At 47.6% G+C, this 26362-nt stretch overlaps 1 protein-coding gene across 5 annotated transcripts in view; it reads left to right on the forward strand.

The window, feature by feature from the left end:
- The window catches only part of PROX1 (prospero homeobox 1), a 48282-nt gene that overhangs the window by 15709 nt on the left and 6211 nt on the right, over window positions 1–26362 (forward strand). For all 5 annotated transcript variants that reach the window (XM_084787597.1, XM_084787598.1, XM_084787601.1 and 2 more), the window contains 2 exons: window positions 1521–1628; window positions 7493–7687. In XM_084787597.1, the coding sequence (XP_084643723.1) occupies window positions 1521–1628; window positions 7493–7687 (303 nt within the window). The remainder of the gene's footprint in view (window positions 1–1520; window positions 1629–7492; window positions 7688–26362) is intronic.

Here is a 26362-nt window from a genome sequence, read left to right on the forward strand (position 1 = left end):
TTAACTTGATTGGGCATCTCCAGATCCTTTCTGGCTCCCCGCTATCCTTAGGAGCCACAGTGCCTTCCTAATGGGAGGTCGCTAGGAACCTGCTCTCGCTCCCAAGTAACTATGTTTACCTGACCTTTCATTTCTCCTAAGGTGTGAAATTTTTACTGGGTAGTTAAGAGTGTATGGGACTGACACTCTCTCTCTCTCTCTCTCTCTCTCTCTCTCTCTCTCTCTCTCTCTCTCACACACACACACACACACACACTGACACGTGTGTGTGCACATATAGACACTGACACGCACACGAACGCATGCAGACACACACACACAGACACGTGCACACACAAACACACAGATGCACACATGCACACATACACATTTTGTTTTTCCAGCCTTATTTTTTCCCACTCTCCTTTAAGAGACAGTCCTTAGAGGAGCCTCTAGGAAGGACCCTTAATTGACCTTGTGGGGGACCACATTGATTTTCTCCACGTGCGTCTTCATCTCTGATAAATTATAAAGCCATTAATTTGCTGAGGAAATGGCAGGGCCAGGCTGCGGCACAGATGTGACCAGAGCCATCCCAGCTCAGAGCCTGCTGAGGAGTGCCAAGAATCTGGGAGAGGAGCAGGCAGCCTGGATTGTAATGGTTAGCCTTCCGTTCTCCTGGGAACTGTTTTCGTTGCCACTGTTTACAGATCTAAAAGGTGATGATGTTTCCAGATAAATAGTCCTTCTTATTTGGGGTAAGTGGCTACTTATTGATCTTCTAACCCACACGTATTGATTCGTTAGCCCCCAACTACTGTGTCATTCTCAAAGGAGTTCCCTATAAAGCCACAATGGGCAGAATGTATTTGGTGTTGGACCGTTGCTTTAACAAAAGCAACACCACAACTCCTTGTTCTTTCTTGCCAGGCTACCCCTCCCAAGTTTGAATTGTTATTTTAAAGGAAGCAGTTCAAAATCAAAATAAGGGGGTGGGGGGACTAAGTCTTGAAGTTTCACTATGCCAGTGCTACAAGATAAAACACAAAGCTTGCATAACCGTGCTTAAAATAACTCGCCATGTAGCTTTACCTAGGCCGGTGTGATTTCTGATGCAAACTGCAGAATGTAGAGAAAAGAGCAAACGAGAGAAGAAAAGGAGCTCACGCGGGCTCAGCCCCCTGCAGCAGGGTTTAGGCTGCTTCGTCTCCTTAGCAACAAGTGAGCTGTATGGATCGCATACTGGACGTCAAATGGGGAAGGAGGGCTTGGCCATCCCCATCAGTGAGTAGCCAAGAGTCTGCCACGGAGTTGTGCATCGTAACCGCATTCTCCCTTGGCGATCCAAGACAGGCGATGAGCATTCTGGGTGCGAGGTGGCCAGTTAGTGATGGCTTCCAGAAGCCATCAGGATGACCATCCAGCCTTCCCAGGGCCGCTTGTGGGGGGACATTACACATTCTGAGTCTGTGTGGAGATAGGGATGGGGGGTCACACCCTTTTGTTTAACCTTGTTTGTGCCTTAACCCATTGCGTCCTACATGCAGGAAGGGCTATCACCCAATCACTTGAAAAAGGCCAAGCTTATGTTCTTTTACACCCGTTACCCCAGCTCCAACATGCTGAAGACCTACTTCTCGGATGTAAAGGTAGGGGCCATATTTTATTATTCATCTTGTATTGTCTGTAGATGCAGTAGTGATCTGGACTCTCGAGAATTAATGGAGATGAGTGTGGGGGCGACTTATGACTACAGCTGTGAGGTGATGGGGTGGTTGGTCTTGTCCTTCTGTCTAAAGGTATGAAGCAAACTTGTCCATTAAGACCTGAGGGTGTTTCCTAAGTCACATGGGTTACCAGTGCAGGCCAGGAGACTTTGCCTCTGTCTTTACATGCTTTAATAGCTTCCTGGATGAAATCACCACGGTAACACTCGGACACTCCAGGGGGAGAAATCTACACCCCTCTCCAACAGCAAACTGTTTCTGTTTTTGTTGGTTTCTCCATATTTGTGCCTCTAAAAGCTAACCCTTAGCACCTCCTTTTCCTCCTGTCCAAAGGAGTGTACATTGAAATTCTCCAGGCAGTAGCTGCTTAAAAACAAAAGTGATGATTGTCTCTTATTTACAACTTAATTTGTTGTTGATGTAGAGTACACTGAGCATAAGGGGAGTGAATAAAGTGACAGATTCAGGACACATTATTCAAATGAGGATATGAAAGCTGTCGGCCCTACAGCTGCAGCCCCCTCACTCCACAGAGTACTGGGACCTCCTGGTTCTCTGTCTCTCTCTGTCTCTCTCTGTCTCTCTCTGTCTCTCTCTGTCTCTCTCTGTCTCTCTCTGTCTCTCTTTGTCTCTGTCTCTCTCTCTCTCTCTCTCTCTCTCTCTCTCTCTCTGTGTGTGTGTGTGTGTGTGTGTCTGTCTGTCTGTCTGTCTTTCTGTCTGCATATACATGACTGTTGTGTGTGGGTTTGAAGTAATTATTTGCATCAACTTGATGTTGTGTTAATCATCTGTAACTTTTAAAAGAAAACATAAGACTGGGTTTTGATCATGCTAATAATGCTCACGGTATCATTATCCAAGGAATTTGATAAACATTACATTAGCCGAGATTGGTTTAGGGGTCCGGTGGTTCCCCCTCCCAACCCTTCCCTTGCCTGCCTCTGTGTATACAGATTCTGATTTCTTTAACCAAGGCTTTGACAAGCCACCAAGATATGCCCACTCTCCCTCCCCTGCCTTACTCACAGCTTGCCTGCATCTCATGCCCATGTAGCACCCTGGCCTCATTTTGCAGGCCAGTTTATGTTGTTTCCCATTGCTGATGTGTAATTTGTCCTTATGGGGAAAGTTTTCTTATCCTTCCTGTTTGCTGCTGAACTGTGTTTCAACTTCAGCGTTTTCTCTCACTGTGCTTCTTGAGCGAAGGTGTGTCACTTTCCTCATCCAGCACAACCAACTGTGCAGAAAGGGAAAAGTAGCCCAAGGCTGACAGAGGAACCATAAGCACACAAGAGACGGGTGCCATAGAGAGACAGGAAAAGGACTTTCATTTGGAAGTGGCTCTCTATAACAGACCTACGGGTTAGAACAAGTGGTTGATGCCTGGCCAGTAGGAGTTTCGCTCAGGGGCATACCCAATCTTTTGACAATGACTCAGGATATCACCATGCTCAAAGTTCATACTCAAGAACTGAACAGTAGAGAGAAACAGAGAGAGAGAGAGAGAGAGAGAGAGAGAGAGAGAGAGAGAGAGAGAGAGAGAGAGAAGAGATACACAGAGAAAAAGAGAGGTACTCACAGAGATACACATGCACATCACAAAATAATTTTCATAAATTTAAAAGTAAATTTAGCCACATTCACAGCTATCCTTGACTGTCAGTTAGATGTGCCTGAAGACCTTCTAGGAAGGACCTGGCCAGCCTGTCTTTGGTTCTAAGAACAGGATGAGGAGGATAATTTTGTGTACCATGTGCACACGTGCATGTGTCTTGTTACCTCCTGATTCATCCCTCTTACTACAATGATCAGTTGCGTTTGATAACATTATGACATTGCCTTGTGTGTCCAGCCAGAGGCAGGCACAGGGGCTACTTACTCAGCAGTGGAATGAACCTCCCTGGGAATAGAAAACCCAAGCCATTTTGAGCCAAGCTGCACTACTCAGAAGTATATATAGACATTAGAAATGTTCTAGGCTCCATATATTTGCATGGCTGAGGAGTGACTAAGGTGGACGATATTACAAATCGGAGAAAAAGAAACTTCTCATTCCTTCAGAATGTGCCCAGTAAACTACTTACTCTGTCCAAGGCACAATAAAATACCTGAGTAAGCATTTTCTTTTTAAAAGCACTAATATTCAATTATAGATTCTATCCATACTTTAGCCACACCAGGAGAAACTGCAGCTAAAGTACGAGTTTAATTGAATAATAATTATCCTCTGTAATGAAAGGAAACAGTAGCATATGTGACCCACTGCAGAAAACCGTGGAAGGTCGTTTCCTCTCTTATTTTAGGGATGAATTATACATTTTAGCTTTCCTAATTGCGTCTTTTAATTTGGCTAGTAATCAGTGGATTTGTATTCCTTGAGCTTATGGATGTGGCGCTGGGATGCCGTGCACAGGGCACAGTTAAACAAGGTGCTCTGGAACGTTCGGAGGACAATGGCGGAGCACCCCTTAAAGTTAGGGTGACTCCACGTCCGAATGCTGATTCTCTGCTTACACACAAACCTGTGCATGTTATGCTGGATCCCTTACAGCCGCAGAAATCATATCTGTTTCATTTCAAGGCTAAAAGAACTAGATACTGTGGCATGTGTGGACACACAGTGCAAAGTTTTATTGTAGTTCAGATCCAAGAAGCCACTTTATAATTTTGAGAACCCTGGGATTTAAGATAGGTACCCTAGAACTGCATCAGAAATGTCACTCAGTTATATATCTTGAAAAATGCATACAACACTTGGTTGGGGCACATTCGTTGAAAAAAAATGTGCTAACCCAAGTAAAACATGCTTTTCCAAATGGTTCAGTCATTTCCACTTCAAATAGTGATTATAAATTAGTTTTCCAATAAAAATAACCCAGAGAAACAGTGTATGTGGGGAATATTTAATTTCTTGAGTGGAGTATCACTTAGCTGTCTGGCCCAGCCAGAGCTGGAGGTCAGGTGTTAGGCGGAGTTCATCCTTCAGGGAGCTCCTGAGGGGGAGCTGAGACTGCCAGGCACGTGACTGCATGCCTCCCTCTGGGGATGGACCCAGTGCTAACCATGCCCACGTGGCTTTCACTGCAGAAGGAGAGGGGTGCTCTTCGGTTACTCAGAAGGGGAAGAGATAGAAAGGAGGCATGGGCGCTCAGAGATGTCGGTGTAGAAATGACAGGAACCAAGCGACGAATCCGGTGCCACCTTAGTTTAGCTGCTCCAGCAAGAATCTGAAGTTCTCTCAGTGGATCCAGCTCCATTCTCTCCCGAGGACACTTAGGCAAGCTGTTCTGCCCGTTGTGGTTTTAGGTCCGCTGAGAGGAACAAGTGCGTAAATGCGCAGGAGATGCCAGGGCGGAAGGGCTGCCCTGCCTTCCCGCTCACTCTTGGGTGATTTTTAATGTACACACCAATAACTCCTGGATCGCTAAGCACAACAGATTCGGTGTCATTCCAGCTTTGAAGAGCTCACAGCCCCCCAAGCCTGTATCTCGCCCCCCCCCCTTGAGTCAACTGCTGCCTAGCCGGATTAAGGTGTCAGGTTGATTTGCTTTACACATCTTTTGACCGTGCTCATTGAATATTTAGGAAGTTCCTCCAGCCCACATTGAGGCTGAGATGTCCCGTGGGAAGCATTAATCAAAGTCACAGAGACTCGTACACTCTGGAAACACAGCCTCTTTATTGAGGCGATTAGTTTTTTGCAGTAACACATTAACACACGGCAGAGCTTGCCTTTATAGAACAATTGATCCTTTGCTCCTGAAACAAGGCGGAGCGCTCGGAATTAACTCTTTTAAAGTTGGGTGCTTTGCCTCCTCCTTCCACGTGAAGGTCTGGGGAACAGGCCGCTTGGCTTGTGTTTTGCTCTGCCTTCAGTAGAGGGGAGAGCCCTGCTCTCGGGGCTGTGGGCACTGTTCACTTAGCCTATCCCATGCTTGGAGTCTGTTGTCTCTGCCCAGCGTTCTCTCTCCCTCTCTCTCTGGTATTTCCAGCCTCCAACAATACCCTTTAAATCTCCCTTTATGTCCCATTCGTACATAATGGCAAGTGCACTTACTTTTTTGTCCCCCTCCATTAGGTCATTCATGACCATTCTAGAAAAAAAAATACCCTTCTATTTTTTCCCCCTACAGTACTCTTGTCCATATGAGACAATGTCTTGTAACAATACAGAGGCCTAATCTCCATGTCAAAGCAATTTTCATTCCCCAGTGCACAGCCTGCTATCATTTTGTAATGTTTTGTTTCTTGTTCTAAAAGAATTAAAAAGGAACAGTTAGCCGTCGCGGGGGCCTGGAGGCCTTATCTCAGTGTCTGGAAATTTGGACCGTGTGTTTTACTGCTGAGATAGTGGGAAGAAGGTCCGACTTCAGCAAATCGTAATGGGTTTAAGTCCTATTGAAATCGGCCACCAGAAGATCAGATAACGGGGGTCCTTCAGTTGTCTTTCTAATCGCGTTCCCCGCGAGGCTGAATGGAGACAGAGCAGACGCACAGAGTGAAAATATAATTCTTGGACAGGTTAAGTACATGTTTGAACTCTTGCGAGCAGAAGCGGTTTGCTGATGACTTAATCATTTTCTGGTCAATTATCTGTAAGGGCCCTTGCAACTCCACGGCAATTAGGATGCAAGATGGCCTTTTGGGAGGAGCACCAGCCTCCTGCGCCTGTTTCCTTGTGCCTTCCATTCGCTACCATAAATTTTCATTCACTTATTATCTTTGCTAGGAGAGGAACAAGTTTCCGCAGTAATTACAGCCCCATACACACTTTAGCTGTCATCTTGTTGCAGCCTGGGTAGTCTCAGGGCCAGGCTTTGATAAGTGCTCCTTGTGGAGTTTTGATGGATGTATCCCCTTTTCTGGGGGCCCAGGGAAAGGAATGGCCCTGATGGCAAAAGGCAGGGGTGTCTGTCAGCCTGCCTGATAGCAAGCGATGGATTTATTGGATTTGACTTGGCAAGTTAGGACACACCTGTCCTTGCCGTGAGGAAAGCCGTCAATAAGGATGGGACCATTTGCCAGCATCCAGGAAGACATCTTCATTTCAAAGGTCATTGGGAAACCTGGGTAAACAAACTTTTAAAGCCCAATCACGCTATTGTAACTTGGCACTAAAAAAAAAAAAAAAAAAAAAAAAAAAGAATAAAGAAAAAAAGAAAGAAAATGTAATAAAGCTCCTATCTCTGCCATCTGTGAACTGTGACTTAACCACACCTCCCAAATGGCACATGCATCTAGGGCAAAGGTCATGGGCCTGACAGTGCTGGTTGCACAGAGCATATGTAGGAACCGGTCCCAGGATCTCCTCAGACTACACTAGACACAAATACTGTGGGCAAAATCTAAAATGGAGTAACGGGCATGGAGCCACCCAGCACTGAAACCTATGCAAGACCCAGCCCTGCCATTTTACTGAAGAGCAGGTCTCCTTGTTAAATAGGGTCGCCATGTAGTGACACAGTGCATGTCCAGCGTCGTACAGAGACAAGTGTGCTCTGCTGACGACGGAGGAGTCTTTAAGTTAAAGATAACCAGCCTAAGGAAAATCTGACTTAGAATATGGGTTCTCCACTCGAAGCATAGAGGGCAGTGATGTGGTTTCTGTCACTTGGGGTGCTTCCTAGTACGCTGTGAGACTGTGCTTTCTGCTTGCCGCCATTTTGGTGCAATGCAATACCCACCTTTCCAGGTAAAGCGGGGAGTGAAACACCAAAAGGGCGTAAGAAAACGCAGCTAAGGACATCAGCGGCATGCTCACCCTTTTCAACACTTACATTTAACAGTTCAACAGATGCATTACCTCCCAGCTCATCAAGTGGTTCAGCAATTTCCGAGAGTTTTACTATATTCAGATGGAGAAGTATGCGCGCCAAGCCATCAACGATGGGGTCACCAGCACAGAGGAGCTGTCCATCACCAGGGACTGCGAGCTGTACAGAGCCCTCAACATGCACTACAACAAAGCAAATGACTTTGAGGTAGGAACCGGCCTTTGGATTTTGGTCTTCTGTCTCCTTTGTCATTTATTTATTTTCGAGCTCTTTGGGAAAGAATCTGAATCTATTTGTGTGTGTGTGTGTGTGTGTGTGTGTGTGTGTGTGTGTGTGTGTGTGTGTGTGTGTGTCGGTTTCTTAAGCACATCTCCCCAGGGTGTCAGGCAGAGCAGCAATGAGGAGCTTCCCGCCAGGGTCGTCCTGGCTCACCCGCAGCCATTTCCATCCCCACCCTCCAGTCCAGCTTATGTGGAGGACCCCGATGGCCACAGGAAAGGAAGCTAACATGTCTGGAATAAAGGGAATATATAGGGTGATCTCACTTATGTTCTGGGGTGCTGGCTGAGCTAATATGTACATACCATATGCAGTGGTGACTGCAAAGGTGCTTCTTAAGGTGACAAGTGATCCTCTGATTTCCACCTTCACCCAAAAGTTATTTCCTTTATGGGAGGAAGTGATGCAAGAATTTACTACTAAGCATATTTCAAAAGAGATCCATCCACACCTTTTTTCCTTAAAATTTCTAGTTGCACTTTTATTTGTTTGTTTAATGTGTGCATACGAATGTGCAGCCTTGAGAGAGAGATATGCTTGAACCATCTTTCCAGCCTAGCTTTGGGTTTTGTTTGTGTTTGCTTTTGAGGGGGAGGAGTAGTCCGGGTGTTCCTCTTGCTTATGGGTATATTCTAGATGCATACAAAGCAATACAGACCATTCCCCGGAAGCCATGCCCATGCGACAATGAAAGATGTGGAGCTGCAAGTCAGGCGTTTCTTTATAGGCTGGTGTGGAGCCGTGGCCAAAGGTTTTCATCGACATGTGATAACTGCATGAGACCACAAGAGCAAAGCTCCCTATGCCTGCTTACACAGGCATTTGCTGAGCCCTGCTGGCCTGGGCAACAATGGCTGGAGGTGGGGGTGTGGTGAGACTTCTGTAGACTGAACCCTTGGGAAGAGGCTAGACCAGACCAGAAGACCCTGACGCAGTTGATCCATTCCTTGACTCTTCCTGGCTAGATGCTGCGCCGCTGTGAGGGCAGGGATTCGAGGGGCCTTGTGCTACTATCCCTGCTTTCTTTCCATAGAAAGTACCCAAGGATGCCCCAAAGGCATCTTTATGTTGAGGAAAAGAGGAACCCCGTATGACCTGGCTTTGTCTGTAAAGAGACCCAACCCCCTCATGTTCTGACTGCTTGTTTCCCCCTTTCCAGCTCTGTTCCCCAGTGCGCTGGGCAATGCAGATCAGTTAGGGGCTGTTAAGAATGGGATTGCAGGCTTCATAAGGGGGAAGTCAAAGGTTTTCCTTGAAAGCTCGAATGGCTTTCCTTCAAGCTACCAATTGTGCGTGTATTGGCCAAGAATAGTGTGTTTCTTGCCGCACATGTTGTAAATGGAGTTTCTCTTCTGCTGAACGCGTCAAAAATAGAGGTTCTTGAAATTCAGATCCACTGTCTTTTTATTTGTTTATTTGTCATACGAGAGAGAAGGACATGGAGAGTGTGGGAAGGTCAGAGGGCAACTTATGGGAGCCGGTTTTCTCTTTTCGTCATGTGACTCCCAGAGATTGAGCACAGGTCATCAAGCTTGGCAGCAAGTGGCCTCACCACTGAGGCATCTGAGGCCCCTCTGTCTAAGAGCCCCTGGGTTCAGAGTCCCCGTTGTTACAGCACTGCTTGACTGTGTGGGCAGGATACAGGCAAGCTTTGCCTTCCAGAGCTGGAGTCATGACAGTGCTAGGCTTTTAAAGAAATCTTGGGCAAGAACTTGGCTGCTTGTTCCTTCTTTTCCAAGAATCTACACGAGGAGCCACTGCAGTGCACTAGTGGACGTGTAACACTATACTATACCATGTACTCACCGGGTAGGTGCCTCAGCCATCATAAAAGATGACCTAGTGGTAATGAATTAATTTCTGATCGTATGCCAGAGGGGACAGGTTCCTTCAAATACACATTTGGGATCTTCAGGGCACTTAAATCTACCTGCTGAAATTTAATCCCTATTCCCAGCACAAGGAGCAAAATGACACAAACGGGACTCTGGCATGGAGAGGTGCCCAGCGAGCTGCTCCATTTAGCATCATCCACAGCCTCCTTCGTGATTGCCATCTGATAGCTCCTTCTCTGTGAACCACGTCCACGCCCAGCCAGGCCACCTCTCCTTTATCTGCACAGTCTATTTTAAGAAAGCTCTACTATGAGGAGAATGGGGCCTAGGCAGGAATCCTGTCATGTCTCATGTGACTTTGGGCAAGTTATTCAACTATTCTGAGGCCAATTCCTCCTTCACTTATACATAAAACCAAAAACCCAAAACCAACCAACCAACCAACCAACCAACCAACCAGCCAACCAAAACATGGGCTCTTTCTAGAAATGTGGAAGCAAGACTCGAAGCATGCTCTCTGCTCTGACTATTCTACACACAAACTCATGCATGAGTGTGTGCACATTGTGTGTGTGTGTGTGTGTGTGTGTGTGTGTGTGTGAGTGCATGTGTGTGAGTGCCTGTGTATGGATGTGTGCGTGAACAGGCACTCAACACACGTGCACCCCACCACACACGCACATACACTCTCCCACAAACACACACACCCATGCATGCACACATTCACACGCCACTAAATAGTTTTAACGCTGCCCCTGAGTTTGGCACGTTGACTTACAAACCTTCAGATAAGGAACCCTCCTTTCTGTGCCTTTGAGCACAGAGGTCACTGCTTAAGTGAGATGCTTTAAAAGCCAGCGTTCTTATCTCCGTAACTTTGCCAGTGTGGGCTGTGGCCGCAAGCCAAAAGTAGCCCCAGCACCTCTTGCCGAATGCCTGGGCTGATAGTGCACACGGCTTCACTCTTGCATTGAAGTTTCTGTTCTTAACATGAACTAAAATAACCCAGTGGCTTCTGTATAAGCTAGTGGGGAGGATGGGAAAGTTGAGAGTCTTGTCTCTTTGCAAACCTTTAAACGGAGATGAAGCATCTCAGAGAGATGGAATCTCTGTCTACATGATGCTCAAAGATCCAGTACGGAGGAGGAGGAGGCTGTTCCTCTACTAGCTGCTCAGACCATCCAGCATCTTACAGGCTGTTTCCTAAATTTCCTTCTAATGCTGGGGAGATGGATATGGTTCATTTGGCAAAAATGTTTTCCAGACAAGAGAAAGGACCCGAGTTCCAAACCACAGCACCCGAATAAAAGCTGGCAGGAGGGGGAGACAGGCAGATCTTGGGAGCCCAGTGGCCATGAACTCCAGGTTCCGTGAGAGACCTTGTCTTAAAGGTAGATGGAGAGTGATAAAACAAGACATCAAATATCAGTCTCTGACTGCCACATGCACATGTGCACACGTGTACACACACACACACACACACACACACACACACACACACACTTCTCACAGGTTGTATATAGCAATAACAAAATAATCAACACCTGTTGGCTGGTCACTGGTGTTCCTCTGGGGGATTTGTGGTAGTAACTTCCTTACCGGGGGCAGTAGCAGTGACAAGGATACAAATAGAACTATGAGGGCAAAGCTCGCCTGGTTTCTAAATTATTCCAAGTGGGTGGGACCCATATGTCAGAAACGGAGGAGGGAGAGCAGGGGATGCTCTGACTTTCCCCTGCTGTGCTAGGGCATCTTCTTTCTCTTCCTTTCTCTCACCTACCCTCCAGCCTGTGTCTCACTGTCATTGCTTAGTGTCACCCCCTGAAGCCCATGACACTCATGGCTCTGCAGGCCAGAGAGGTTGCTGGTCCCTGCCCTCCATAGACGTGAGACCGATGAGGAAGGTCATCACTGGATAGGAGGGGGTGGCTTTCAGAGTTCTGCTCTTCTGGGCCTGCACTTCCTGGCCTGTCTGAGCCAGGGCCTTCTAAGTGACAGGAGAGCTTACTCTGCCTCTTGTATCAGCTTTCACACTTGCCAGGACACTTGGCACACCATCCAGACTTAGGGGAGTGAGGGTTTGAGGTGACCCAGGGGATATGGAAGAAGACACCAAAGGGAGAAAAAAAAAAGAATTCCACTATTAGTTTGTGTTAAAGGGAGGGAGATGGGCTCCATCGCCTGATGTGGAGCGTGCCACTTCTGGACGTAAGCTTACAAAGGTGTAGAAGAAGGCGTGCGGTTTCAGCAACATCTCTCCCTCCTGCCTCTCTCAGCTAATGAGATTGGCAGCAACAAATCCATCTTTCCAGGTGTGATGGTCTGCATTTCCAAGCTTCATTCTCACTTCACTTTGAAGAGCTTCCAAAAGAATTTTATTTTTATGAGCAGGGGATGGAGGCTTGACATTGCGCAGTTTTTAGATCATGCCTGTACTTCTGACTTCAGGGGCCAGGGAGGTCAGAGCTTAGTGCTCTTCTGTTTGTTTGTTTGTGTGTGTGTGTGTGTGTGTGTGTGTGTGTGTGTGTGTGTTTGTTTCCCCCTCAGCTGTGGGAGAAGAAAGGTAACGCTTCCTGTCAGTTTCCGTAGCTGGTTTACCAGTGTGTGAAGGGGTCCAGCTCGGCAGCAAGCCCGTGTAACTCGGAGGCCAAGCCCGCTATTCCTGGAGGCCAGAGAGCCATGGTGTAGCTGTGTTACCTGGCTTGGCCCCCTCTGGAAAGCAGCTCAGAGGGGAGGATGAAGGAGAGGCTGGGGACTCGAGGGACGTGAATATGAGTTTACAGGAAAACGTGGTACCTGTCCCTTGGCACATGGGTCCCACTGTTTCGGGCCCAGCAATGGTTAGTCACTGAACCTGTAGGCAAAGTCCAAGTTCCCAATGAGACTGATTGGTCCCCCTTACCCCTTGCTAAGGGCTCAGGTTGCGGGATGAAGACCTTGGAAATGAGCAGAGCCAGGATCTTGTTTCATTCACTAGTGGGCTGGTAAATGCCACATCCTACGGTATCAACAGGCATGATCTGTCACTGGGTATAGCCTTCTTAGAGCCTTGAAGGCTTGACATGTCTCTAAGGACACGTCGTGACAGGCAAGAAGGGTACTTCTATGGACCTCTTTATGTACTTTCTCACTTTTTCTTCTCATTGAAAATGAATCTGCATCTCCCCCCCTCCCCCCCCCAAGAGATACCCCCAACGCGCGCGCGCGCGCACACACACACACACACACACACACACACACACACACACTCCTGGGTACTTAATGAAGTTATCACTCCCCAGCCTGCTCCTGCTTTGGACCAGCCCTTGCAGACTGAGTAGGTTTGGAACCATCTCTATAAAGAGGCAGGAAGATGGGGTGAATTTGGGAAGCACTTCCGTTTGCTCCAAAGGGACACTTAAATATGCGCGATGGCTTGGCTAACTGGCGCGTGACTGAAACCCCTTTATTGCTAGCTATTGCTATCTTTTGGCCTCAAAGCCACCACGCCATTTAAACGAGCTCTACACAACACACTCTTAGTGGGTGGCAAGGAGGAAGAGAAACACTTTCCATTCCTTCCTGTGCCAGTCTCGCTGGTGACGAGCCCAATTGATCTTTTAGGAGACTGAATAAATGATTCCCAAATACACATGGCTAACTGGGAAGGTAGTCCCACAGAGCGATCACTTGAGATTGAGGGCGAGAGGGGAGGAGAGGGCAGGGTGGGCAGCAGGCTAGGAGTAGGGCTGCAGGGCACACCCTCCTCGCTCAGAGCAAGGCTCCGTCTTTCGGCTGGTTCCGAGATTCAAAGTGTTCATCAGTATAATGAAGCAAGGGGCCCATTGATTTATGGTCTGTTTGGCAATATTGCATCTTTTAGCTCCCCGTGTCTCTTTTTTTGTCATTGCGCTACATTCAAGCGCAGTGAGAGCCACGTTAAAACCCCCCTTACGCAACAGCTTTATTACTGATAGCGTCCCACGACCTTTCTCAACATTCTTAAAGAAAAAGATAGCGCGTAATGTCGCTCCACTTTGCTCATTGTCCTTTGTTGGGGTGAACAAAGCATTTTCTACAGTGGCTATAGCACGTAATTATACAGCTTTCAATAGCAGTGTCTTGGCACATATCAAAGTTCAGAGGAGCCCTTAGAAAAAAAAAAGATGTTTTGTGGCAGCCTAGGGAGGGTCTCATCTTTCCTTCAGAAAATAGTTCAAGGCTCTTCTGTCTAGCTTCCCCACTTAGAGCTTTTTCCCCTCCTGCTTCATAAAGTTTAAAGGGGGTTCACTGGAGTTCTGTGATCTATTTCCTTTGAAAGATTGTGCCTCGGCGCACAGAGGCCCTTTGACTTCAAGAGTTCGTGGATCCGTGTCTTTGGGTATCATGTGTCTGACCTTATCAGTTACTCCATTTAATGTAGGAGAAAAACTCTCAACTCTTTGTGTTTGTCTGTTTTGCCTCTGTGAAATGATTTGGTGAAAAGACCATCCTTTAAAACACACCACCGAGAGCCCATTTCTGACTGTAACCTACCCTGTGGCTTTTTCTCTCTTAAAAAAAATTTGTCCTTGTGTTTTGTGTATGGATGAGTTCACAGTGAGAATAGAATTATACAAGGGCGGACGCACACACACAAAAAAAATCTTTGCTTTTCTCCTGCTTACCCCTCCCGTGATCTGTGGGCTCCCTGGCGGCTGTACCCCAATAGGCAGAGCATTTAGCAAGCACAGAGGTGGCAGCTGGGTGCTGGGGCAGTAGGGGGGCTTTCTCTTGCTCTTGCCTACCCCTAAGGCCTTCATAATTAATTGTCCTTGGAAGATGAGGGAAGTCTGAGGACAGTGTGGAGGGGTGGCTATTGTCTGACGTGCAGTTCTCCTGGCCTAGGCTCTTTCTTCATCCCACAAAGGGTTATCAATAGGACTGAGAACGCAAGTTCCCTCCTGAGGGCCGCTGGTGGTGGCTGGAGCTTTTGGTGAGACGTGGCTATTGTGTTCAGCGCATCCTGGATTGAGTGTCTGGAGAAGTTCTAACAGCACACTGAAAGCCTGCCTGAGGATGTGGCCTGGAGTAAACAGACTCACATCCAGCCCTGAGCTTGCTGGGCTTGGCCCTCCCCTTTCACCTGGACGGCAGCTTATATCCAATTTTCTCCTTGTTCCCCACAGGGTGGTATTTAGCTTAAACAACTTACTTCCTTGTCAGCCATGGGGCAGAGCATCTCCCATCACCTGCTCCTATCTCGTCAACCCGTCCATGGGAATTGGCAACAATTATTTTCGCAAACAGCCTTTTTGGTGTGAAGCATCTGAGTCTAACTCTCGAACATAGAATTATTCTAGTTTTAAAACACCACTTCATCCTCCCAGATCGCCTTAAGCCAGTCTGCAGGCTGTTTGGTAACATGACATAAAACAAGTGCAATCTGTTCCCCAGCCCCCTCCCACTTTTGGCTGAAATACAAAGTAAAGATGGAAGGTGGAGGCAGCTATTGGGAAGACAGAAGGATTCTCTATGGCTGATTATTAGACTGCTTCTTCTGTTAACTAGGGTGAAGCCAAGAAAAACAGATATAACCGTTCTTCCGAAAAGTTGAACTACCAAATTAGTAAGGGTTAGAATAACGATGCTGCAGAGCAAGAGGCAGCTTCCAGGCTGACGGGAGCCATATTGAAGAGAAGCCTGGGTCCCTGACGGTGATTCTGTTAGGATGGACAGGCCTGCAGGATGGCCAGGGTCTGCGGGTTTTTTTGGAAACACTTTCCCAACAGACCTTTCTGGTATTTAAGGAGAACCTGAACATGGGCCTTGACACAAGTAATATAGTCAAACCAAAAAGGGGTCATAAAAAATTAAAGTTCTCCTCATGAATATTTCATGAGACGCTATGAAAAGGGACACTGGTGTAGCCGAGTCCTTTGTGCTTGGAGTTCTTCTTCCGGCCTCCGAGCTATTGTTCTTTCAACCTCTCCAACAGACTTTCACTTTCAAACTGACAAAAGTCACTTAAAAGCCAGACAGCTGTACTAACACACCCACGTTACCTTACTGAGAGCAAGAGGCACCAGGGCAGGTGACGGGGCCTGCTGGGGGATCTTGTTTAAAACATGAACAGGGCCTGCCTGCTATCCCGTGTTTGGTGGATGCTTTACCCTCCAGTTTGAGGTCAGCCCTTTTGTTGTTGTTGTTAATTTGTGTTCTACCCCCTCACAGGTTCTCTGAAATAGTACTTGCATGGTTTTCTTTCCCTTATACCTTAGGTTGTGAACAGAGTCTCTCTCTCTCTCTCTCTCTCTCTCTCTCTCTCTCTCTCTCACACACACACACACACACACACACACACACACACCAGAAGTTAGAGATTTACTCCCTCAACTCACTGGTGCTCCACCTGCCCCACCCCCACCCCCGCCCCTCTCCAGTCAGTTTACCTCCCTCAAGTGGCTCAATTGGGGTGAGAAGCCAGGCAAAGATGGACACCCACACTACCTGGGAACTTAAGACAGGGACATGAAGCCCTGTGTCCCAGCCTTCCAGCCAAGTCATTGCAGCATGGAAAGTCTTCCCTGTGTGTGTGTATTCCAGGCCTCCCTCCCCTGTCACCTTGTGTACAGTCTGGTCTGTGACACTGATGGTGATTATGTCATTATTTTGCTCTGGGGGCCCTGGCACATCTGCAGAGCCCCAGTGCATCTTTGTTGCACTGGCACACGTCCCACACCGCAAATGCTTCATTAGCCCTGCTGCCGGCCTCCTTGCCAGACGCGAGTGCCCAAATCCAGGCTTCTTTCTGCTCCGTTCTTTTGTGTGGCTGATGAACGTGTGTTCATCTTCCTGGTTCTTCCCCCATTTTCCTCGACTTCTGAACTCCAGATGGCCCAGTTTTCTTGCCCAGATCACGCCAAGGTCCACAAGGAGATGCAAGGTGACTCTGTGCCCCTGAACCCCGCCCCCAGTCCTCACTATCTCTGCTGGTTTCTCACCCAGCATGTAACTAGTGACTTTGAAAGGCTCCCTACCGCCACGACTAAGGGTTTTCAAACTTGCAATTTGAAAACATAGGAAAAGGTCCCTCCAGTCTAGGGTGGTAGGCAAGGTTAGGTTAGGGGCTGTTAGATATGTCTTGTTACTTGGAAGCCTCTCTCAGCCCTGCACAACCCTTCCCTTGTCCCTTGTCCCCCAGCCTGCTTACTGCCACATTTTACCCGTTTTCTGAAAGCTGGCTATATTGTTAAAGGACCCCTGTCTCTTAAGTGGACTTGTGCCCTTCACCAGAACCCACCATCCTGTCCAACCCCCAACAATAACCTACTATGAGATGCTTGAAGTGATTAGCACGTGGCTGTTTCGGAAAGGGGCTGAACCTCCTCCCTCTAAAAAGTTCGCCCCTGTGTGCATAGCAGGGCCACCACAGCATCTGTGAAGGTGTGCTGGCGTCCTCCAGTAACCTCAGTCCATTTCAGAGCTTAATATCTTGGGCTGTGATGACGACTACATAATTGGTATGTTTAATTTCCCCTTAAATTTGAATTAATTGATCTGTGTTCCTGTGTGACAGGCAGCTTCCCCATAGAGATTTAACCGTTTTTTAGCCCCTTAAACAGTGGGGCACGCTGTCACTGTCTCTATGCGTGAGCAACAGCATCATACAATTTTAGCTTAAGGTGTAGTTCAAGGAGTCGGTTTATGTTTTTATGGTGCTCTTGGTGGAACTGTTACCCTGAATTCTAATTCGGAATCTTAGGACAAAGACCTCTCGGTGAGGATTAAGGAGAACCTCCTCCGGAGAATGAGTTGCATTGTGCTGGTTTCCTGAAACATCCCAATACATTCCAAAATTGGGCCCAAGAATATGCATGAGCCCTGCTCAGAATATTCATGAGCATCCCAGCTGACGAGGTGCAGAGGGAGGGGCTTGGAGGGATCTGGGACCACCCAGCCCCACGCCAGCCCTGGGCAGGAGGTGCCCATCATTGATGGACCTCCCTTTAAATGTCTCCCAGGACTGATCGCTTCGGTTTCACCTGAGGGCTTGTTAAAACCTTTTAGAAACTGAACCTTGTTCTCAGGCTATACCACCTCTCAAAAATAATAATTCTCTAAATTTATTACCTGCTGGGGAAATAGCCGGCTGTACTGATGTCTCTGAATGTGACCCCCTCGGAGCTGCAGAGAGAGGGATCTTTGGGATTTGCAGACAGGGTCACAGCCATTTTCTCTGTTTCCCTTCTGATTTCACAGACTCTGAGCACTGTTCCCTCTTCCGTCTTCACCTCTGCAGATTAAGGAGCGATAATCCTTTTTTAAAAGCCTAATCAGATGCAATCAGCAGGCTGGTCCCATCACTTTAGCTGCCTTGTGTAAATGCATTTCTGCCCAGTAGTGTTCCTCCCAGGGTTGGCATTGGTGACTAAGTCACAGGGCAGAATTCCAGGTGTGGGTGGCCATGCTAGGGCTTGAGGTGTGCCCCTTGTGCATAGCCAGTGGCACTCTGTCGACTCTGCTACAGAGGTATCCTCAGGAGCTGGTTCTCTTGGATGACATCTCAGTACCTCTCTTTATTTATTGTCTCGTGTTGGGTACCAAACTATTAAATATTAATAATCCCAGACCCTTGCACTTAAAGGCATTCACTCTACTACTGAGCTACGTCCCCAGCCCCTCAGTAGCTGATTGGTTAAACTGATCCCACTGACTGTATGATTAGGCTTTGCAAAAGGATTATCAGATTCTTGGCAAGTTCTGGTGGATGGAGTTTTGTGCACAGGTCCACCCTGCTGTGCACTCGTCCTCGAGTGCTTGTAGATGAAACACTGTAGTTTATGACTTTACGGGAAACAGCCTTGCTCTGTCTGAGCCATGGATCTGTTAACTATGATGACGGTGGTGAGGCAACGCTGGCTTTTCTGTGTTTGATCATATGTAACATGTTTATTTACAAGCAGCCAGGTATCGCCTTGAGATCTTAGGAAGATGCTCTGAGAGAGTATCCACCACCACAGTGGTCCTGGGCCAGCATTAGGGAAGAAGGTCCAGGCCTGCCCTCTGGACCAGTCAGCTCAGGATGCAGCCCGCTCTGCTGCTTACTTACTGGCTTAGCCATGCTATCACGTGCCTTGCTCACTCTGTGCTCATGTTTCTCATCTGTCTGTAAACGGAGACGCGACAGAGCATCCTCTGATTGTGAGGACTCAGCACACCCGCACAGGGTTATCAGCACAAAGTGAGCGCTGGAGAAGCCCCTTCTTTTGTGGGTTTATGGAACCAAGGGAAGTAGGGAGAAGCAAATGCGAGGCAGTGAGCAGTTGGGAAAGCAAAGAAGCCTGAAGCTTAGCGAGCTACTCCAGACCTGGGGAGGCAGGACAAGCACAACCCCACTCGGGTTCAGCTAAAAACCCTGTCTTAAAAAAAAAAAGGTGCCAGCGGGAGGGGATAGGAAGGGAATAAAGTTCATTAGGTAAATATTTGAAGCTGTCAAAACATTCTTTAAAAAAACGGTGCAAAGCAATTGAAGAAGATGTGCAGACCTTGACCCCTGGCCTCTACACACACTTGCACGCAGACACACACTCATACATGGATGGAACATCATCGTCATTGCTACGTCATCATTAGCCCAACTATTGCATCACTTCCTTCTGCCTCTAAACAGCCAACAGGGAACTCCCACCAGAACTGGGTCAACTAATCCATGCAAAACTAGTTCCCAAAAGAGGAAGTATTTCTTCCTTTTGTGCCTCAGTCATGGCTGTGAGGGAACTACCATCCTGAGACTGCCTGGGGCCTCTGGGGGCGTCTCTGTACTGTGGGTGGAAAATCTGGGGGAGGGGGTAGGAAGGAGATCCAATCTGCAGGATCAGGCCACACTTGCCTCACCTGGAAAGGGACGTGTGTAGGCTCAGCATTGTTCTGACGCAGCAGTGCCACGACTCTGGACATGCAGAGGACATCCTGCATTCTCTCACAAAAGCCCCCAGAGCCCTCCTCGTGCTGCAGAACTGTGAGCTGTGAATGCCGAGGCCCTGGGAATCCAGATGGCATCCACGTGGGGCCACTTCTACCCGCGTGACTCTGCACAGCTTAATTAGCTTGGTGATCGTCTCCAGGGTGCTCATTTTCCCTTCCTCCCAAGGCCGCCTTCACAGACCCAAAGCTCAGCAGCACCTTTGGAGATGAGGAAATCCCCATGTTGGGATGATAGAGACTAATTTTTTAAATTGATAAACAATTGATTGACTAAATTGGCACAGCCGCCACTCTTGCTGCTCACTTGGTTGACTTGGCTATCCATACAATGAAATATCAATGTAGGCTTCGTCCAGGTTCATAGCATGTAGTCTGAATTTGTGTGTTCTGGGAAAAGCTGTAGACCTCAACACCTGAGTTCGAACAGTCACTCATCTGAACACACTCTTCTATCCCTCTACTCCTTCAAGAAAGATTTAGTACTACTGAGATGGTCTGCTGCTACTGCAAGGCATGATGGGTAATTTCTCCAAGAACATCTCCATCTTTTCCTTGAAAGCCCATTAGTCATCGAGACCACCAGTAGGATTATTACCATATGTGTGAGTTTGTTGTGGGCTGGCAACACGTCCTCATGGATTTGTATGTTTCACATTTCTAAGGGTTAGTGTACCCACCTTCTGTTTTTCTAAGACTTCCGTTTTCAACTCAAATCTACTCCTGAAGGTGACTGTTGGTACTAGGTAATATATGCACTGAGAAAAGGTGAGAGCCCAGAAATGTCCAGATGCGTAAGTGCTGGGGGCTCCGGTTTTAGGGCCACTGCGTCCTTTAATACAGAGACCATTTTCAAAGACCTGTCATTTCAGTGGCCTGAACATCTGTGAGATGATCTGTGTGTACATTTATGGACCTGCCTTGCAGCAAGGTGCCCAGCATTACCTTGGGTCCCCTTAGGTATTGGTAGGAGTCTCTCCAGCCACCACATGTCCCCTGTCTATCCTAGGAACACTTCCTGGCTTCTCCAAAGAGATTTCAGAGTCATCAGAATCCCACAGGCGGCTCCCTCTCATTCATCAGCTCACATGTGGTCCCTCTCTATGTGGGGTTGGTTGTCTGTAGGGCTCAGCTCTTCTCAGACGTTCAAGTCCCCAACACAGAATGACAGTGTTTGTGTACAACTTGTGCACACCTCCCTTGTCTACTGTAGGTCTTCTCCACATGATGTAGAATTCCCATCACAGTCTGAAGGCTCTGGTTCATAAACTGCACCGTTCAGTAGTAATGGTAAGGAAAAAGCTATGTATTCGGAGTAGACACATTCTCCCTTCCTCCCTTTCCCCCATCCACTCCCCCCATAGCTTTGATCTGAGTTTGGTTGGCTCTGTGGAAGCTCACCTTCAGTTTTGCAGAGGGTAGCTATGAAGCAGCAACCAATGGAATTCCCCAGATAAACAACAAACTAACTAACTAACAAACAAACACCTTCTGGCAGAGCAATGATCTTGTAGTCCAAATCAAATGATAGGATGAAGGCTGATAAGCTGCTGTTCCCCAGCATCCACCTAGAGATTATCTTCAGCTGTTGTCAGGAGACCCCATCATGGTGGTCTTACACTGTGCCAATGGGCTTTCTTTGGTATTTACCATTAGCAAGTCTGTCTGCATTGCCCTGCTGAGCCCCATGTCCTACCAGCATCTTCCTAGGAACCCTGCACACACTGTTCCACCCACAGGAACACAGGGCACACAGAGCAGGTTGAATTAGCCTAAGCGGAGCTTACTTCAGCAGGGAAAGCTGCTACCGAGAGCATTGTCCAGCAGAAGGAGTCACTGTGGGTTATCTGTGCCCCAGTCTCCCTGCACATGATATCGCAGTATTTAGGCCATGTTGGTTTTGAATAATCTTCTATCCAGGAAGGGCACCAAGTTTGGCTCTGTTTGTTTTAACTGCCTCAGCTGGTGATTGTCATGAAAGCTAACCTCAAGAACTCCTGGCTTGTCTGACACCAGGGGAGCATACATCTGAAAGATGGTGGGGCCTTTTAGGAGGAACCCCAGAGCAACAATGCCTGCTCCCTGCAAGAACAACTGGTGTGCCCACAGAATCAGGACACAACAACTGGACGTTTGGTGTCTAGGAAATCTGGTAGACCTCAGATCTGGCTAAGAGCAGGCGTTATCTAAGTATGACTTGCATGCCAGGTCTGACTCCTAGTCTTTTTTTTTTTTTTTTTTTGACAGCCCCCTGCTAAGAATGGCTTTTTTTTTTATTAAGCAGTTGTAAAAGGGAAGATTGTGTATCTGCGAGCCACCCCTTATCAAGGTTCCTGACCTCTGTGGGGGCTGGGGGTGGGGGGGTGGGGGGGGTGGGGGGGTGGGGGATGGCCATTCTCCTTCTTGAAAATAGCAACTAGCTGAGATCCTTCTAGTTTCCGAAGCTACAGAATAGCGTGTCCTCCGTTTGATGGAGTCATCTTGGTCTAGCCTTTACCACCACAGCCTAACAGGTGGGTGGGTCTAGCCTTTACCACCTAAGCCTAACAGGTGGGCAGGTCTAGCCTTTACCACCACAGCCTAACAGGTGGGCGGGTCTAGCCTTTACCACCACAGCCTAACAGGTGGGCAGGTCTAGTCTTTACCTCCACAGCCTAACAGGTGGGCAGGTCTAGCCTTTACCACCACAGCCTAACAGGTGGGTGGGTCTAGCCTTTACCACCACAGCCTAACAGGTGGGCAGGTCTAGTCTTTACCTCCACAGCCTAACAGATGGGCAGGTCTAGCCTTTACCACCACAGCCTAACAGGTGGGTGGGTCTAGCCTTTACTTCCACAGCCTAAAAGGCAAGGAGTCCCAGTAGAGTGTTTCGAGGGACTTGTAAGATTTCAGAGTTCTGTGCCACGTCTCTGGGAGAAGGAAGAAGATGCTTGATTCTACTTTCTGATGCCTTTACTGGCTGTTTGTTTTCCTTTGTCAGCTTTAACTCAGACTCACTCTTTGGAGACATGGGAAGAGTTTTAGAAGGAAGGGAAGTTTATAGCCCCAGTACCAGCAAATTGCAACAATTATGGTTTCCTAACATGTCAGTTCAAGTGCAAACAAAGTGGCTCTGTCCCGTATATCCTCCGACTGGATTTCAGACCCACAGAATCGGTGTGAAAATTCTCTAAAGACATGTTGTTCATTCTGCTCTCCGGTTGCTAGCACCAACTTTTTTGAGGATATGGAAAAGATGAACTTACTTATTTCCTTATCTGTCCAAGGAGTTGGCAGCGGGATACGCACATAGTTTAAAATGTATGCACAGTTTACTAACAGAGGGGAAAGGTAGCAAGACATTTTTTTCTGCTACCTGGAAGTCATGGTTATGGAAGACCCTCTAGGACCCTGTTTCTGTGGTGTGTGTAACCAACAGCTTAAAGCTATCAACATTTTATAGTGGAGCTCTGCGCTTTCTAAATATCTGGTCTTTAGAAGGCAGAGACTGCACTTCAGATAAGTAAGCAAAGAAAATGCCCAGGTCATTCTCCACCTGTTGTCCATGCTGTTGTGGGAAGATGTGCGGGTGGGGTGTGTCCAGCCCCACCCTGCACAGCAAGGCCCAGTTCATAGGGTTTTACTGCCCATTCAGGGTTGATCCTTGCCTTACTCCTTGGCCATCTCCCAGTGACTGCTCCTTCCCACAGTGGCCTCTCTGGTGGATTCTAAAGACTTTGGCATTGATGAAGGCCTGGGGGCTACTGGGGTAGGTCACCACTCTTGCCTGGGAATAGGACGCCACAAGGCCAGTGCAGCTCACTGCAGGGGAAGCACACATGTCTCCCTTCTAATCACACCTACGAGGGAGCAGCCTTGAGGCTCTGGGTCCCTTCCTGGGGCCAGGGGGCCAGTCCCTCAACCCCCACAGCACTCCCACATTGCCATAGCATTGTCTGATGAGTGCAGGCTGGGAGCAGCTTCCACAGCTGAACCCTCTGATCCCCAACTCACTGGAGAGTCTGGCTTTGGGATTTTGGCAAGAAGGCCTACTGCCCATGGGGTCAACATGAATAAAGATCCCTTTCTTCCTTTCCTTTTTAAAAGTCAAACATCAACCAAAACTCTTCCCAAAGCACCCCTGCCCCCTCCTTCCTCCCTCCCTCTCCCCACATCTCTCTCTCTCTCTCTCTCTCTCTCTCTCTCTCTCTCTGACACACACACAGACACACACAGACACATACACACACACACACACACACACACACACACACACACACACACACACACCTTCTCTTAACATCTCCTCACTCAAGAAAAATCTACCATTCTGTGTAAAATTTGAACACCAAATCCACTGTAAACCAATCTTCTCATTTCGAAAGTGTGTTTATCCAGCTTTGTAGTAGGAACAGACAGACTGTTTGAAGGCCACATACTTTTCAAACCTTGGTTGCAACACGTTTGCCCCATTTTGAAACTGTCTTTATCCAGCCGAGGAAAAAGGAAAATCTATTTGACAAAGTGGCGCTCTGGCCAGTTTATCTTGTACTATGGCTGTAGCTCACTGACTCTATTGATTTTCTTAAATTAATGTTTGCAGAATGCTACTGAATTTTGCTCAACAGGACATTGTTCTTTCGTAGCTTTGTTTTAAAATAAAAGGGGGTGTAGAGGGGAGACAAGGTACAGATTATTATGCCATGTGTTCTTTTCCTTAAACTAAGGAAACACAGGTGTTTTTTGTTTTCTGGGTTGGTTTTTTTTAACATTTCCTAAGAGTATTTATTCTTCAGATGTTTAAGTAGCTAAATGTGTAGTGAGGAAATGGGTTCACTCTTGGGGCCCCACATTACATGTGTATTAAACTAATTGAATCCTCCAACGTGCCTGAAAGTTGAATGCCCCTGCAGCATCAGAGGGTTGGAGGTTTCAGGCCTAGCCTTAGCTGCTGTGAAAACCTCCCTTTAGCCTGCACTAACTCTGGAGGCCACCTTCCTCCTGCACACAGGCAGAGCATCCCAGCCTTCCAAATAAATTCACATGCCCTGTGGCCCCGAGCTGAGAACTCTGAAAAGCATGCCTTACTCTTAGACCATGGCGCTCAAGGTTAATACATACCCATTCTCTAAAGACGACTCAGAACTGGCCCTTCCCAAGGAAGAATGTGCTTCTGCTCAGCCACTGTCACCACAGAAGGTAAGACTCATGAGTCCCAAGAATGAAATGAGCAAAATAAAACGCAAAGCACCATTGCGTTTGGCCAATAATGGCTCCCAGGCTGACCTCAGAGCATCTCTTAGAAGCAGGCTTTGCTCATGGTCATTAACTATGGAGAGATGCTTCACAGCGGGAGTCTGTGTCCACCTTCTTACTTGGGCATGCCTTCCCATGCACATCTCCTGAACAGAGAAGGTATTGGAAGAGAATCCCACCACGCACCATTAGCATCTTGCGACTTCCAGTCTCCTGATAGGCCAGGGAGTCTGGGTTGTCCACACAGCACAAGTGCAAACATGGCTGTCATCTCAGGACTGTATTTCATAGCCCCATGACTTCTCTTTTCTGCCTCTGGCAGAAGTTAGGGTAAGCAAGACAGAGGCGAGGAGCTGTAATAATGTATCTGTTCTGGCTGATAATCTCTGTGAAGACTAACTGCACCATCTAAGTTTATCTAGGTCCACTTATCAACAGTACAAGCCCCCCTCCCCACCCCCCCTCGCTTGTGCCGGCTGCTGTCGGAGACAGCTCTCTCCTTGATCAATATTTACTTAACAAACAACAGGGATGGGTGAGTTTGTTTAGAGGAATCATGTGCCCACCAGGGTGAATGGCTCGGAAAGAACTTCAGTGTTTGTCTCTTTCATGGGACCTTTGTGTGCCAGGCATGCGCATGTGAGGGGGATACAGGGCCTCTCCTGAGGCCTTCCAAAGACATTCAGAAGTCATCAGGGAAATACCTTGGCGCCTCTGCTTGGGACAGTGTTCATACTTGCAGAGGGTTCATGACGTATATTTAGTTTTGGATAACATTATAGAGTCTGATTTCTCACCACAGCTCTGTGCAGGTTACAGATTTTGGAAAGGGCCCTAGGATTAATCAAGAATACATGTGTCATACACTAATTCCTTCCAGATAAGTAAAAGGGGAAAAACCACATGCGAAGCAATAAAAGTAGTTTAACAAGGCAATATACATATGCGTGTGTGTATATATACACACACATATATATGCAATAAATATATGGAAACATATACTTACATGTGTGTGCATAAATTAAGCCCCTTACTCCCCAAGAGGCTGTGCAGATTTTCAGAGCTGCTTAGCCAGCCCTGAGCCTCAGATGTGTTTAACTCCCCTCATAAATAGAAATTCAGCAGTGCTGAAGTTGAGACCACTTTTCTTTCAACTTTGTTGGTACAATTGTCAGCTCCAGTCCCTGCCCTCAATGCGGTGACTTGGAGGCATCTGCGGTTAAGTTTGAGAGGTTTTGTTTCAGTGAATGGGGAGGGTCTTGGGGTGGGTGGGTGTCTGGGGCCAGTTATTTATTTATTTGATTTTGGTGAGTCCCGGAGTTGTAAAAAGCTGTCTGAAATATTCATGCAGAACGGTCTGAGATGCCGGCTTCTGTTTTATTTACTGCACAGTAGAACAGCCACAGCGGATTAGTCCTACAATACCCATAACAAAAGCCCAACAGCTGATGCATGCGATGTTAGGAGGTGACAAAACAGTTAAAGTATGCTGCTGGCTACGGGCAAGCCGTCAGCAGATGCAGACAAAAGGGCTGTGACAAGAATAACTCTCTCTCCAAGGCAAGCAATGAAGAGTGTCCAAAATACCAGC

The sequence above is a fragment of the Acomys minous genome (assembly GCF_964271855.1).
Source record: "Acomys minous genome assembly, chromosome: 1".
Lineage (NCBI taxonomy): Eukaryota > Metazoa > Chordata > Mammalia > Rodentia > Muridae > Acomys > Acomys minous.